The sequence below is a fragment of the Mastigoproctus giganteus genome, chromosome 3, assembly GCF_048544385.1.
Source record: "Mastigoproctus giganteus isolate SK-2022 chromosome 3, ASM4854438v1, whole genome shotgun sequence".
NCBI lineage: Eukaryota > Metazoa > Arthropoda > Arachnida > Uropygi > Thelyphonidae > Mastigoproctus > Mastigoproctus giganteus.
The window spans coordinates 196,546,914-196,562,492 of NC_143577.1; the positions used below are offsets into that span (position 1 = coordinate 196,546,914).

General features: G+C 37.8%; 1 protein-coding gene across 1 annotated transcript in view; it reads right to left on the reverse strand.

The window, feature by feature from the left end:
* LOC150088546 (aftiphilin-like) overlaps window positions 1-15,244 on the reverse strand; it is a 100,988-nt gene extending 85,744 nt beyond the window's left edge. Inside the window, exon 1 of the mRNA XM_090370798.1 lies at window positions 13,759-15,244. Coding sequence (XP_090226924.1) covers window positions 13,759-14,904 — 1,146 coding nt within the window. The 5' untranslated portion in view covers window positions 14,905-15,244. The remainder of the gene's footprint in view (window positions 1-13,758) is intronic.
* Between the last annotated feature and the right edge of the window lie 335 nt (window positions 15,245-15,579).

Sequence of the window (15,579 nt, forward strand, 5' to 3'; positions counted from 1 at the left end):
CTAACGGAGCAAATCCACCCCCTTCATGTTCTGGATAGAATACAGATTCAATGCAATGAAATTGATTTCTGTTTTGGGCACAATGATTTATGCATTGCCACCGCATACATCCCCTACTATCTGGGTGTCCCCACTCGTCATGCCAGGATTTTATGAGGCTACTGTATTGGCTGGGTATAACTTCCTGGTAGAAGACTGCAATCTGTTAAGCCTAGGATAAAATAGGCCCATTGTTACATTGTTCAATGGTGGTATACTGTACTGCTTGCCCAAATTGTGGAGTAGGTTACATTGGCGAATCTGAGTGCAGACTATATGATTGTGTTTCTGGGTTTAATCACTAGGCTGATTTTAGCAGCTCTGCGATTATGGAGCATTATTGGGTTGAGCAGCATTGTAACATCCAGTTCCTGAATTAACATCCAGTAATTCAGCCAATCATTCATCAATGCACACAGTGTTGTATATCCAGCACAGCTTATGGTTGCAAGAAAGGCTGTTGTCATTCCTTCAGTCAAAGTTTAAAAAGAGGTCCCTACACCTTGAAAGCTTCTTGTATGTTTATCTTATCATTTATTTGCTGTTTCGCACATATTGCATTCTTATCACTTTTAACTGCTATATCATGCACTTTTATTTTTTTTTAATATCTTTTATGCTCTAATGGTTTTCTTTTATAGTTATTTTAATGCCTATGTAGTGTATTTTTAAATAAACTGTTTAAGGTTCATGTCAGTGGTTGCAATATTCTTATCAATAAAATGAAAGGTTTTTAAAATGCAAAACACTTGGGGAATGAATAGCAACCCCAAAATAAATTATACACTTGGTGGAGTTGAATTAAAAACAGTAGAATAAAGGGATCTGAGTGTTACAACATGGGCAGTAAGAAGTTTTCTGAGAAGCGTAAACAGGTAACCAGGAAAAAAGAAAAAAAAAAAAAAACATGGTGCCCTATCAATGATTTATTGAATATTATCCTGTAAAGATAGGGAGTCATAATCCAACTGTATAAGGCAATTGTAAGACCATATTTGGAATACTGTGTTCAAGTACAAAGATCTCATCTGAAAAAAAGAGCTTCTTGAAGGGGTCCAAAGATGGGCAACTCACATGGTGACATTAGCAAATGGGTGGCCACACCAGGAAAGACTCCAATTATGTGGGCTACAGAACTTCCCAACCAGGCACATCAGAGGCCACCTGACTGAGGTTTATAAGGCCACAAGAGAGGTTAGTAAAATGAATGAAGGTGGCATTTACATTGTTATAAAGAATTCCAGAACTAGGGACCATAAATTCAAATTACAGGAGAAGAGGTTTAGACTAGATTGTAGGAAATTTTCGTTTAGCCAGCAAGTCACTGATCGCTGAAACAAGTTGCCTTTGCAGGTAAAAAAAAAAAAAGGTAAAGTGCAGCCATTATCAACCCACTGCAGGATGGAAGCTTCCTCAACAATTCATGCTGAGGGAAATGGACCATAATCTGCCACGCTGGTCCAGTGCGGATTGGCAGATCGATCGTATTCAGGTAGCCTTTGCAGGTAGTTAAGGTTAAAAGTTTCTTTAATCTTAACTTGTAAATTTATTTTTAAGGTTAAAAATAAATTCAAAAGTTAACTGGACAGTTACCTGTGAAGGTGCAAGCACATAATTTGTATTTTCTTATCTGTTTATTTTTTTTCTTTCTTTTTTTTTTTTTTTTTGACCAGTACAACAGAAGCCACAGGCTTCTGTTGTACTGGCCAAAAACTGTGCTATGATGATCAGGTGGGGCCTGCCATATTCCTGTCTGAATTTCCTTTGCACAGCAACAGGAAATTTTTATTCAGCAAGCCAAAAAGCAACACTGAACATTCTTTTACATGATAAATAGCGTCATTTTGATGCTATGCGTGCACAACGTATGCATGATCAATTGTTCTTCTGGCTACACACATTTAGCAGGTTTCTGCACCTTCAAAAAAACTTATTCTATCATTATTAGTTTACTAAATATATACATTTTTTATTGGTAGTAATTCTACTGGACACCCTGTATAATGATTTACTGGACAGTAAGTAAAGTCTTACAATTTAAGCACTGGGGCAGATCAAGTGTGGCCTATCCACAAGTGTGGTCTAGTTAGCACAACTTCTTCGTGTCTGTCATCTCAAAAACTGGTTTTTCAAGACTTTAGGCCTATATTTAATGCCATATAGAATATCATTCACTTAATTTTGCCAGATGTACTGCCATTTTTCAATACATCATTCTTTTATAATAGATTTATAATCACTGAAGGGTATAACTTAACTTAAGGTGCTTACACGTATTACGTAGGTGGCATGCATACCTCTAACAAGCAGCCACAAGTAGCCTAAATGAACAATGTAAGTTAATGGGAGTTTTGAAGATTAAATGCTCAAAGCATAATACGTTATGGGTTGAAATTAACTATATAATATCGGTGTAAATACAACATAGTTTACCCATAAGTTTAACTACATACGTAGTGTAACAGCACTGTTTAGATTTTATCTCATATTGTGGCTACCTTCACAATGAGATACCTAGTATTGCACTACTTCAAATAAATAACGCTTCTCTAGTAGAGGAGACTACTGTTATTTATTCTCAGTGGGCACCACCATCCAGACACGTTTCGGAGCTTGTTGGCTCACTCATCAGTGGGCAGGCTGGTACCCTGGTAATGCAGACATGCCATCACGGTTGCGAAGTTAATTCCACAATATCAGATGCCAAATGGTGAAGATAATGATAATGTTTTGAAGACTAAATGCTCAAGGCATAATACGTTATGGGTTGAAATTAACTATATAATATCGGTGTAAATACACCATAGTTTAACCATAAGTTAAACTACATGTGTAGTGTAACGGCATCGTTTAGATTTCATCTCATATTGTGGCTACCTTCACAACAAGATGGCATGTCTGCATTACCAGGGTACCTGGCCAGCAAGCCCACTGATGAGTTAATCCACCAGCTTACCTCAGCAAATTAAGCTTGCTGGTTCCCAGCAGAAGTACAGATGTCACTCAACTGGGTATGCATTGCTCGCACCTCTGCCCTTTAGACGATTATAAGAACTGCTTTTGCTATGGAAAGCAAGAATTCATGATGATGTACAGAAAATTTGTAATACAGAAGTTTTAGGCATGAATACTGAAATTTTAATTTCAAACGTTTATGGATTTATGTAAAATGTGCAATATGGAACAAAAATATCAAACTGCATTCAAACAAGAATATCATGGTTCATTTTTTTCTGATATTTTTTAAAGTACTAATAAATAAGTAGACTTAATCAGTTAGTCCATGTTTTGATTAATCAAATTAAAACAATGTTTCTCGATTCATTCAATTATTCACATTTAAAATTCACATTTAAACTCGATTCATATTTAAAATTGTCCTTCATAAATTTCCAATTCATTACATAAATTATGATATCCAAATGTTTGTCGACTGCAATGTACAGTTCCTTACTGTTTCCAAATCTTGGAAAAAAAATAAATAAAAAAAAACAAGCAAAAATTTATCAGTATGACAATGAAGAAATAAAATTTTGGAATATGTAAAATTAAATTACTTTTTTTACTTCATTTTCAGATTTATACTTACTCAGTTTCTGAAAATATCAGACTGTGTTTTATTATCATTGATTTTTTGCAAAAGGTTTCTTACTGTTTTGTCTTCTACAACAAATTGCAGTCTGCACAGTGCATAAAAATGCATTAATATTTTAAAGCATGGCCTAAAAAAGACAGCAATTGCTAATGCTCACAGGTTTCATATTTCCTAATTAATCTAGATTTTTCCATCTGAAATTAACATTAAATGAAATGTAATTATTTTGAAAAGTACACCTTATATTTAGCTTATTAATAGAAATCATACACTCCGCAATGGCGCCCGTAAAACCTACCCCATCATATACCAAGAAGTTGCACTGGTAAACTGCTTTTTATGTGTTCATAGTCAATGAGAAGCTTCAGCTGCATGTCACTGCTGGTTTCCAGTAAGTGGCTAGCTGTGTTTTATGTGTAAGCACCCTAGGGATCTGTTACTGATTTGGCAGCTTCCTCTGAAGGTTCATTCCCTGGATGTCTATGTGGCCAGAAATCCAACAAAAGAGGATAACTTGTTTTTTTATCATTTATTATTATTAAATATCATAAATTTTCTCAAGTAACTGAATATGACTTTTTTTCAAATGGATTATTATGGTGTATAGTTTTATCAGAAAGCTGTAGGTTTTACAAATATCAGAAAACTGAGTCCATATGTACATAATGTGTGATACATTCCAAACATGGGTTAAAGCTAATTTGATCACAAAGTTCAGCAGTTAACTACTACATTCAGTTGCAAGTTTTCTGGTTATGATAATATCAGAAAAAACTTCCGCATCAGATAATATCAGAAAAGACAGCCACTTCCAGAAATGGAGCTATCTGTATCAATCAGAATACAGTCTGTCCCTGACATATGTAAGAGATACATTCCAGGATTTCTTACGTAAGTCGAGAAAGATTAATAAAATATTGCTACTCTATCCCAGATATGCCAAAATCACAAAAATCACATAATATCCTCAGAAGAATGAAGAAAAATAGCTATATACCATAACAATTAAAAACTTTATCTGGGGACAGCAGTGAAGTGATACCACTTTCACTTATTCTCTTAGATGGCACCATTATAATGGTCAAAATGAAGTTTTCTGTAAAGAACTTCACAGGATTAAGTTTACAAGAGATGCTGTCACAGTTTACAACATGTAAATGAAGCACACACTACATGATGATAGTTTGATGCGAAGTCGTTGAAAATGATTAGGCAATGTGAATTTCAACTTCATCACAATAACCCAATGTGCAACAAATATTACATACAAAATGCAAACAAAAGCCCCCACTTCGCTCTCTAACAAAACTGAACTGACTCTACAATCCAGAAAGAAAGGAAGGAAAGGATGTAGAGATGAAGGCCTAGAGTGTACTTCTTCAAAGAAATAACAGATGGAACACAATCCACATGGTTTGGACATTGTGGGGGTTTTTCTGAAGTGCTTCGACGTAGTTCACCTGTCTCAAACACTTTGTTGAATATTTCTTCTGAATTTTTAAAGCAGAAAATGAAATGTTAATGCTAGTTATTTACCAATTATCTAGTAATTGTGCAGTCAGATATTAAGTTTTCTGAGCAGTGCAGACAGGTTACCCAAGTAGGTCATGGGGTCTTGTCAATGACATACAGGAATCTTGCTAGCAGGGATGAGTGGGTGATATCCCCTTGTATAAGGCAATGCACACCTTGATTACTACATACAGGTCTGGAAGCCACATTTTGGGAAGGATGTAGAGTTGCTAGAATAAGTACAGAGAAGGGCAACAAGACTGGTGAAAGGAACAATGGGGTGCTCTAAAGAAGAAAGGCTTAAGTTCCACAAATTGCAGCGTCTGGAGACTAGGCAATGAGATGTATAAGGCCTTGAATGGATTGAGCAGGCTCAATGCTGATGGGATTCTTCCTCTTGCTCAGATTACAAACCTGAGGGGGCATAAACTGAAACTGAGGAAAGACAGTTGTCGAATAGATGTGCAGAAATTTTCCTTTAGCCAGCAGACAGTTGATTGCTGGAACAAACTTCCATCTGTTGTTGTGGAAGTTGATAGCATAAATTCAAGGAAGAACTAGATAAGCATTTGAAATGAATGAATGGGTGAAATGGAAGGTTTTTTGTTTTTTTTTGGCTGATGCTCTATAAGCTGGTTTTCTTGCATCATATGTCTCTACTAATGCTAGGTTCCAGTTACGCTGAAGATTATTATCCAACACAGTTTGTATGGGAACAAAAATAAAAACTTATACTTATTGTTCCTTTATTTGAATTCACTTTTTCTGAGGCCATAGAGCTAACAGAGTAGCAAGTGTACTGGGGGCATTATTTCAGAGGCCAAGCCACCATTTGCCAAGTACAACTTGAGGGTGTATCCTGTTGGGATGCCTTTGATGGTTAAGCTCTTTATACAGGGTGTCTCAAAAATATTGGTACAAATGTTTAGGGGAGGTAGGTAACATCTAAAGGAATGTGAATCGCATAGGAACCCATAACCGGAAACGTCACAGGGAAGTAGTAGCAGAGGCACAAGAAGCAGAAATTACACAAGACAGTAATTAGTGGCAAACATTTATTTCACATAATATTAACAATGGAGTACGAGATTGATGCATTTCGTGATGTTACAACAGATGCTCGAAGGTTCCACCATGAGACATGATGCATGCGTGACACCGACGCAGCATGGATTGGCGGACACAGTCGAACACACCTGGAGTTTCTTTGACAGTAGCAGCAGCAGCGCAGACGAGTCTCGCCAATAGATCCATTTCCGTCTCCACAGGCGATTCATACACGATAGATTTGAGGGCTCCCCAAAGAAAGAAATCAAGGCTCGATAAATCAGGGAGCATGGGGGCCAGGCAACGGGTCCACCACGGCCAATCCATCAACGCCCAAAATGCCTGTTCAAATGGTCACAAACACACCTTGCATAATAGGCAAGCGCCTCATCATGTTGAAACCAAATGTCACGTCTCACATTTGCTGGAACATCGTAAAGTAACCCTGGTAGAACTTGTTCAAGAAAGATCCGATATTTAGAGGAGTTCGTGCGGGATGGTAATAGGTATGGGCCGACTAAGCAGTCACCGACCATACCTGCCCACACATTTATTGTGAAGCGATGTTGTGCCGCATGGGGCCGCACACAGTGTGGGTTGTCGTGAGCCCACATATGGGCATTATGCTGATTGAATAAGCCTTCCCGAGTGAAATAAGCTTCATCCGTGAACAAAACATAGGCTGGAAAATTCAAGTCTTGTTGAACACTTTCTTGGAGAAACCACTGCGCAAAAGCCACACATGCAGGATGATCTTGGGGAGCAGTAACTGAACCCTTTGGAGATGAGGAATCGTCGTGCCAGACACACTGTACACTGCAACAAGACACTCCTAAGGCAGAGGCAACGGCGCGTGTGCTGGTAGTAGGATTATTCTGGACAGCATTCAACACACTTTCTTCCATGGCGGGAGTTCGTGTCGAACGTGGTCTGCCCACACTACTCCTGTTACCTCTAAATGACCCATAATCGCACAAATTTTGATGCACACGTGTAAACAAATGGTGGTCCAGTACATGTCTGTCTGGGAAGTGTTCTCCATAAATTCGTTGAGCGGCTTGTCCATTGCCCTCTGCTAATCCATACACTAGGTGCATGTCTGCCAGCTCACAGTTTGTATATCGATGCATGTTCTTCGTGCGGCGACTACTGCTTGAATGAGTAAACCAGAAATTTTCCCTCTCGCGAACTGATGAACAGTGCCGTCTACTGACTTACGGTGACGTTTCCGGTTATGGGTTCCTATGCGATTCAGATTCCTTTAGATGTTACCTACCTCCCCTAAACGTTTGTACCAATATTTTTGAGACACCCCGTATATATTTTCCCATATTGGAGAAGAAATATTTTCCCATTTTGGAGAAGAAAGTGCTCTGCAAGTTGGATGATTTGGTTGTTCTTTTATTTTAATAGCATAGTTTAAAAGGAGTGTTTGTATAAGTAGTTGCAGTGGGGATTTATTAGCTTCAACATATAAACTTTGAATGGGAGATGCATGGTAGGTGCCCAAGGCACCTAGCATACATCCCCCTACCGTACAATCCCATCTGCTACATGCAGAGCATTGTGGAAGATGGGATTCAGCAATCTGAGAGCAATCAGTCTGGTAGAATTACAGACAGGGGGACCACAATCCAGACATGATTGCATTAAGGCATGATGTAAATGCCTCAGCTTTCCAGTTGTAGCAGATAACATACATACAAAATTTAAATTTTAAAGGCAAATATTTCAAACAGCTTTCAATGTTCTAGAAGTTAAGTTTTCTGTCAAAGATTATATCTAAGAAATGAGAATTAGAGACCAAAAATATTGATTTTTTGTTTTTCTAATTGTAGTTGTGGATCTGGGTACAGGTTGTTTCCTGCAAAGTATATTGCAGCGTTGAAATACAAAAACCATTATTATGGATTCTGGTGGGTACTTTGTTGATGGTTCCCTGCAAATGTTTTTCTATCATTCACACAGGAATAGAAAGAGATACTAAAATCATCAGCATAAAAAGTAGCAATGACTGTTGGAAATAGGTTCTTCATTACTGAGTTTATTTTTATGTTAAACAGAGTAGCACTAAGTACTAAGCATTGAGGGACTCCATGAGTAGAGTGATAAGATAAATAGTTTTGGATTTGGAATTTTGATGAGCAACAAGTTATTTTACAATTTGCTAACATATTATGCTATTCAATTAGTAACTTAATGATATTAAGTATTTTAATAAGTAAACCATTCAGCAACTTTTCTCTTTTTTTTTTGCTTGAAATCTTTTTGCATAAACCAATCATAGAAATTGTTATATTTTGCAAGTGGGGAGAAAATTTTTTTTTTTAAATCAAATTCTCAGCTAACAGAATCCTTTTGATGGATAGGAAACTCAATATTTTGTATTTTGAATTATCTACTATATATGGTAATACATATATTCTCTGTTGTATACATGGCAATATGCAACTAAACCTTGCATGACTTTCTCTTTCATCAAGGACAATCAAAAGGGCTAGACCTAGACTTTTTTGGTTTAGGTTTAAATTTTAACCAACCCATAGTATAATTAATCCTCCCCCACTCTCATCCAAAGGATAATTAATTAATAAATTAATTATAATTAATATATAATAGTATAATTAATTAATAAATTAATAGAATCATGACTCAGACCAGAGCAGCAAAGCAAAAGGCTCAAGCTAATGGAAGTGCTGTGGCTCAGAGCAGAACTGAGGGGGGCAGTTGTCCTCTGACTCACAGCCTTATAAAATGCACTGTTTGCTTGATGTTTGCAGAGCAATCGGGTACGGGACATGATACTGCCATGGGGGATGTCTTTGTGTGTGCGCGATGCAAGGAGTGTATCGATATCAGGCAACAACTCGGTGTTCTTGTGGGCCTTTATGAGAGCTTGAAGGACAGGGTGGATGCCCTCGAAGAAACTAAATTGAGGGGCCCATCAAGCTCTCAGCTGCCCACATCAACGCCAGAGCTTGCACTTGGGCATCGCGTGACACAGAGGCAACCCCCAAGGCAGAATGCGCTGGTCCCGAAGGAACTAGTAGTTGTTGGTGACTCTATTGTCAGGGAAACGGGGAACATACTTTGTAAAAAAGATAGGTGGAACAGGACCAGGGTATGTTTGCCAGGGGCAAAGGTTGATGACGTTGTAGAGCGAATATCATCTTTTAAGGGCACAAAAGGGTGATATAGTTGTACACATTGGCACTAATAATATTAAGAGTAGGAGACCGGCAGAATTACTTAACAAGTACAGGTCACTGCTGAACAAAAGCAGAGAATTAGGGTTGAATTTGAAAGTGTCTGCAATTCTGCCCAGATACGATAGGAGGGAGTATATGATGAGAGCCTTGTCGATCAATTCGGCCCTGGAAAGATTGTGCAAGGCTCAAGGGGTAGAATTTTTTTTCAGCCTGGACTATACTTGTTAACAGGAGAGATTGCTTCTACAGGGATGGGATACACTTAAATAGAAAGGGTGCAAGAATATTTGCTGATGCTATCGAGGCAGTGTTAGATGGGTCGGAAAACTGCTAGCTTGGGGGGAGACAAAGACCAATAGATTGACAGTAGCCACTGGCAGAGGTGAAAGAGATTCTTGCACTGCTTCTATTAGAATGAGCAGAAGCCTGAAAAACAAGATGCATGGTATTTCAGAGACTGCTGGGAGCCATTGCGGTACAAGTAAACACATGGGTTGTGTTAGGGTAGCTAAGAATAGAAACAGGTGCAGGTATACTTGTGTGTACACCAATGCTAGGAGTTTAGTAAATAAATTTGATGAATTTAAGGTATTGCTCAAAACATCAAAGGCAGATATTGTTGGGATATCAGAGACGTGGTGTCACACAGATATAAGGGATGCAGAACTGCAATTTGGGGAGTACAATGTCTACAGAAAGGATAGACAGGATAGGAAGAGGGGAGGGGTTATGCTATTAGTTAAGAAACACATAAAAACCAAGGAAGTGAAGCCAGTCGACATCGCTGGACAGTGCAGTGTTGAGTCAGTTTGGTGTCACATAAGCATTGGGAGATCAAAATTGAGAGTAGGAGTGTGCTATAGGCCTAATGACTCTGATGAGTATAATAAGGAACTGTACAGGGAAATAGAGTGGGCCAGTAAATCAGAGAGTCTTATAATGGGATATTTTAATTTCCCAGATATTGACTGGAATTTGGGGGCTGGTTACTCACGCACTAGCAGGGCTTTTGTGGATTTATTGGATGATTGTTTTCTACATCAGCATGTTCGGGAGGCAACTAGAGGGAGTAATACTCTTGATTTGATTAGCAGCAGTGATTCTTCATGCATTAAGAATCTGCAGATAAATGAACCACTAGGTGGCAGTGATCACAGTGTGCTGAAGTGGGATTTACTCAAAGAGGTAACTACCATTAGGGGTAAAGGGAAGGGTTATTGCTTCCGTAAAGGCGACTACGATGGACTGAGACAGTATTTAAATTCTATACAGTGGGACCAACTGATAATGTTACCAACAGCAAATTCAAAATGGGAAGCATTCAAAGAACTTATCTTGGAAGCTACTAGGCTTTACATACCAACTAAAAAATATTGTTCAAGGTTTAGGCCTAAATGAATGTCAGATGAACTAATGAGGCATATGGCAGAGAAGAAAAATGCATGGGATAGTTACAAATTAACACATGACACAGAAGCCTATGATAGATACAAGTTGATATGCAACCAAGTTACAAAGGAGGTTAGGCAGGCGAAGGCAGATTACGAGAAATCCTTGGCAAGGGATGCAAAGAAAAACAGCAAAGAGTTCTTTACTTATGTAAACTCTAGAAGGAAGGGGATGAATCAGATTGGTCCACTTGATATTGATGGGTCAACTGTTGATGATCCTGCTCAGGTAGCTAACAAACTAAATGAATATTTTGCATCGACATTCACACATGAGGAGTTATTCAGCGAGGGGAATGCCAGAGGTGTATTCAACTCTAGCAGTAAGCTACAGAATCTTGAAATAACTGGGAGTAAAGTGGAGGAGAAACTGTTGAAGATAAACACAAGAAAGGCACCCGGGGTGGATGGGATCTATCCAGTTATATTAAAGGAGGCAGCAAAGGAAGTAAGCAAACCCTTAGCCATAATTATGAGAGCTTCCTTGGACTCAGGGGAGGTACGCATAAACTGGAAATGTGCAAATGTGACCCCAATTCACAAAGGAGGATCAAAGGCTGACACAAGTAATTATAGACCTGTGAGCTTAACTTCTGTTCCAGGAAAATTAATGGAGGCACTGGTTAAAGAAGCACTGCAGGATCATTTAGACAAGACTTCAGTTATAGCTCAGACACAGCATGGTTTTGTTAAGGGGAAGTCTTGCCTGACCAACTTGATTGGATACTATGATGCAGTCACAAAAGAACTGGATGCAGAGAATAACTTTGATATTATATACTTGGATCTTAGAAAGGCTTTTGATACTGTTGCACATGGAAGACTGCTACACAAATTGGAGCAGTGTGACATTGGAGGCAAATTGCTGCTATGGATAAAGGGGTGGTTTAGGGGGAGAAGACAGAGTGGTAATCAATGGACACTGCTCATCGTGGACTAATGTTATTAGTGGAGTCCCTCAGGGCTCAGTGTTGGGTCCATTATTGTTTTCTGTATTTATAAATGATATTGATGATGGTATATCAAGCTTAATGTCCAAGTTTGCAGACGATACAAAGGTTGGCAGGGTTGTCAAGGACACTACTGACACTCTGCTGCTGCAACAGGATCTGGAAAGGTTGAGCAGATGGGCTGAGAGGTGGCAAATGAAGTTTAACATTGAAAAATGTAAAGTACTACACATGGGAAACAGCAACCCCAGAGCAACGTATCAACTCTGTGGTACTACACTGACAGTGGTAGAGAATGAAAGGGACTTGGGGGTGGTTGTGCAGGCAGATATGAAGTTCTCTGAGCAGTGCAGACGGGCTGCAAGAGTAGCTCATGGAGTATTGTCAATGATATACAGGAATTTTTCCAGCAGGGATAAGGAGGTGATTATTCCATTGTATAAGGCAATGGTCAGGCCACACCTAGAGTACTGTATACAGGTCTGGAGGCCTCATTTCAAGAAGGATGTAGAGCTGCTGGAACGAGTACAGAGAAGGGCAACAAGATTAGTGAATGGAACAAAGGGGTGCTCTTACGAAGAAAGGCTTAAGTTTTGCAAATTACAGTGTCTGGAGACTAGGCACCAGCGAGTTTATCTGATAGAGGTGTATAAAGCCTTGAATGGTTTAAGCAAGCTTAATGCTGATGGGATTCTTCCTCTAGCTCAGAAAAATCACCTGAGAGGGCATAAATTCAAATTGAGGAAAGACAGATGTAGGATAGACGTGCGGAAATTTGCCTTTAGCCAGCGGGTGGTTGGTTGGTGGAACAGACTTCCATCCCTTGTGGTGGAGGTTGATAGCCTAAATAAGTTTAAGGCTCAGCTGGACAGGTATTTTGAACGAACAGAGAGGTGAAGTGGAAGTGGTTTTTTTTTTTTTTTTTTTTGGCTGATGCTGCATAAGCTTGCTTTCTTTCATCAAATGCCTCTACTAATGCTAATGCTAACTGCCTCACTGCAGTAGACAGTTTTCAAGTGGTTTATTCTTTCATCCAAAGGAAAGTGGAGGTCCACATTTGGATTCAAACTTTTGACAACAATGTCTTGTATTCCCCGTTCCCCTCCCCGGGTTACTTGTAATGTTGGGCAGTCATATACCGATTCTTTTTTGGCTTTCCTCAATTTCACTATCCCCAGTAATACTGTCATGTTAAGCAATTTTTTTGATCCAATTGTCAGTGAAACAATCAAAACATTTTTCCAAGAAGTTTTTTTTTTTAACTCCAAAATAATTTAGAAGTTATTAAAATTGTTTATCAAGGCAAGTAAGTTATCAAAGAAATTTAAAAATCAAGTGCCTCTGGTTTACCAATGTTTCATATTTAACATTAAATTACTCTAGGCAATGCCAGATATGCATTAGCTACTATGTCTTCATATCAAATTTCACTATAATATATAAAGTATATATATCATAGTGAAATTTGAACATCTTTGAAAAATTTAAATATTCTAAAAATCATCAATTCCATCTGCCACTTTATTAATAGCAAAAATTAATTAATACAAAAATCAGAAGGCAATACTTATTTTTTAACTAGCAATTGAGTAGAAGCATTTTGCTGTCAAGGTCATTATTACATTATCTAACACCTCCAAAAATCAATTTGCATATATATTTAGAACAGCAAAATGTGCAAAAATCTTAGTTTTTTGTTTACTTTACAAAAGTCTGTTGTTGAATATACACTTTACAAAAAAGTGTATATTCCATAATATGTGTGTGTGTATACACACACACACATTATGGAATTCTTCAAACAAGATAGCTGCCACTCAAATTATAAAAAATAAATACTGAAATAAAACATCAAGTCATTTATAAATTTATAATTAAATAATAAAGAATTAGAAAGTTACTTGAATATAAAGTATGCAAGTATATTCTTAAATTATAAATTCAGAAGAAAAACTTGCCTGTTTTGCTAACTGAGAAGTTGGCTTTATACCATTGTTATTTACTAAAAGCTGTTTTGATTCTGGATGAGGCAGCTGCTCAAAAGATACATTTTCAAAATCTGCAAAGTCATCTGTGTTGTGAACGTCATTTCTCATTGCTAAGCTTGATGATTCAGAAATAACATGATCACTGGTTTCAAATTTTGCAAAACCACCACTTTCTTTATTAAATTCAGGCATGCTTAAGGGTTTAAACATTTTCACCTCCTCAAATTCTCCAAAATCATCTTCATTATATACATTACTCTCCTGTAAATTAAAATCAACATCTGAACAAACAGTATCAACAGTTAATACTCTTGCATTCTCAATTTGAGTAGTACTGGTAGGTACAACTTCAGGAGCCTGACAAAAATCATCAAAGTCATCACAAGTTTGACTGGAATTCACCAGTGATATTTCAGGAACATCACTTGGATATACTGGATATTCTGCAATATTTTTATTGGTAAATTCAGAAAAATCTGAATACTCTTTGGTAGAGTGTGGAGAATGCATTTCACTCATTTCATTTTTACTTAGACAGTACCTTTGCTCTGCAGCTTCTGCAAAGGCTTTAGTAATTTTCTTTGTGGTTGTCCTATCTTGGTTACAGATTTCCTCAGATAATGAAATACTGTTCTCATCCTGAGAAATGCCATCTTTCACTGAACAAGGAGAACTTAAAGATGTACAAGCAGTATCAAAGTGTGAAGTGTCACTACTAAAATTAGCATTACTTGAAACCTCCTGTACAGAGCTATATTCCTCACTCTGTGACATTGGGCTCAAACTTGCTGAGCAAAGTCCATTTGGAATTGTATGTGCTGGTATTTCCAATTCTGAAACCATGTGATCCTTTTGCAGATTGGATGTAGAGAATTTTAGTTCACTAGTATCGCCGATACTATTTTGAAAAGATTGCGCTGAACTGATATTAACGGGGTTACAAGTTTCACCAACACTAGTATTTTTGCTTTCCTGGATAGGTGGCACTCTAATTTCATCATCAAGAGAATTATTTCTTACAATATGCAAGACATCTGATTTCTCTGTCTCCTGAAAAATAATCCTGCCATTTGAAGTTTCCTGTACTTTTGAGGGAAGTTCTCTCTCAGGTGACATATCAGAAAATATACCTTCAGATGTAGGAGGTGGTGACGTTTCACTGTGTTGGCTACTATTGCACAGTCCAGAATCTGGCACAGATTCCTGACTAGTATTATCCTGTTGTTCTAATCTAGGCGATAACTGTCTACTTACAGGAGACTTTTTTCCAAAATCAAATTCCTCATCATTAAGACTATACCTCTCAACTTCATCTTCAAATGCCACTGCTCTACAGAGGTTATTAAGTGATTCATTATTTTGTAATCCTATTCCATCTGTAGGTGATTTTTCTTTATAATTATGGAAGTTAACTTCATTGCAGTCTGTTGAGCAACTGAATGCAATTTTGGGAAGCCTTTCCTCATAATTTCCACAATCTGAAATTGTGGAAGCTTCTTTAAATTCATGATTTATATCATTTGATTGATTATTATGTTTCACTACTTCACTTATATTTGCACGGGAAGAAAACCTTGCAAAATCTTCATATCCATCACCACCACAAATTACACGCTGTGTAGATACTTTTTTCGTAATATTTTCTTGATCGTAAATGTGAATACTGTTTTGAGATTTGGCATTGACACTGGTGGCCCGGGAAGGAACAGATGAAGTGGTCTCTGAAGTCTCCCTAAATATTGGATGAGCAGAAGCAAAAGTTCCAAAATCATCATCATCAGGAGTATCTCC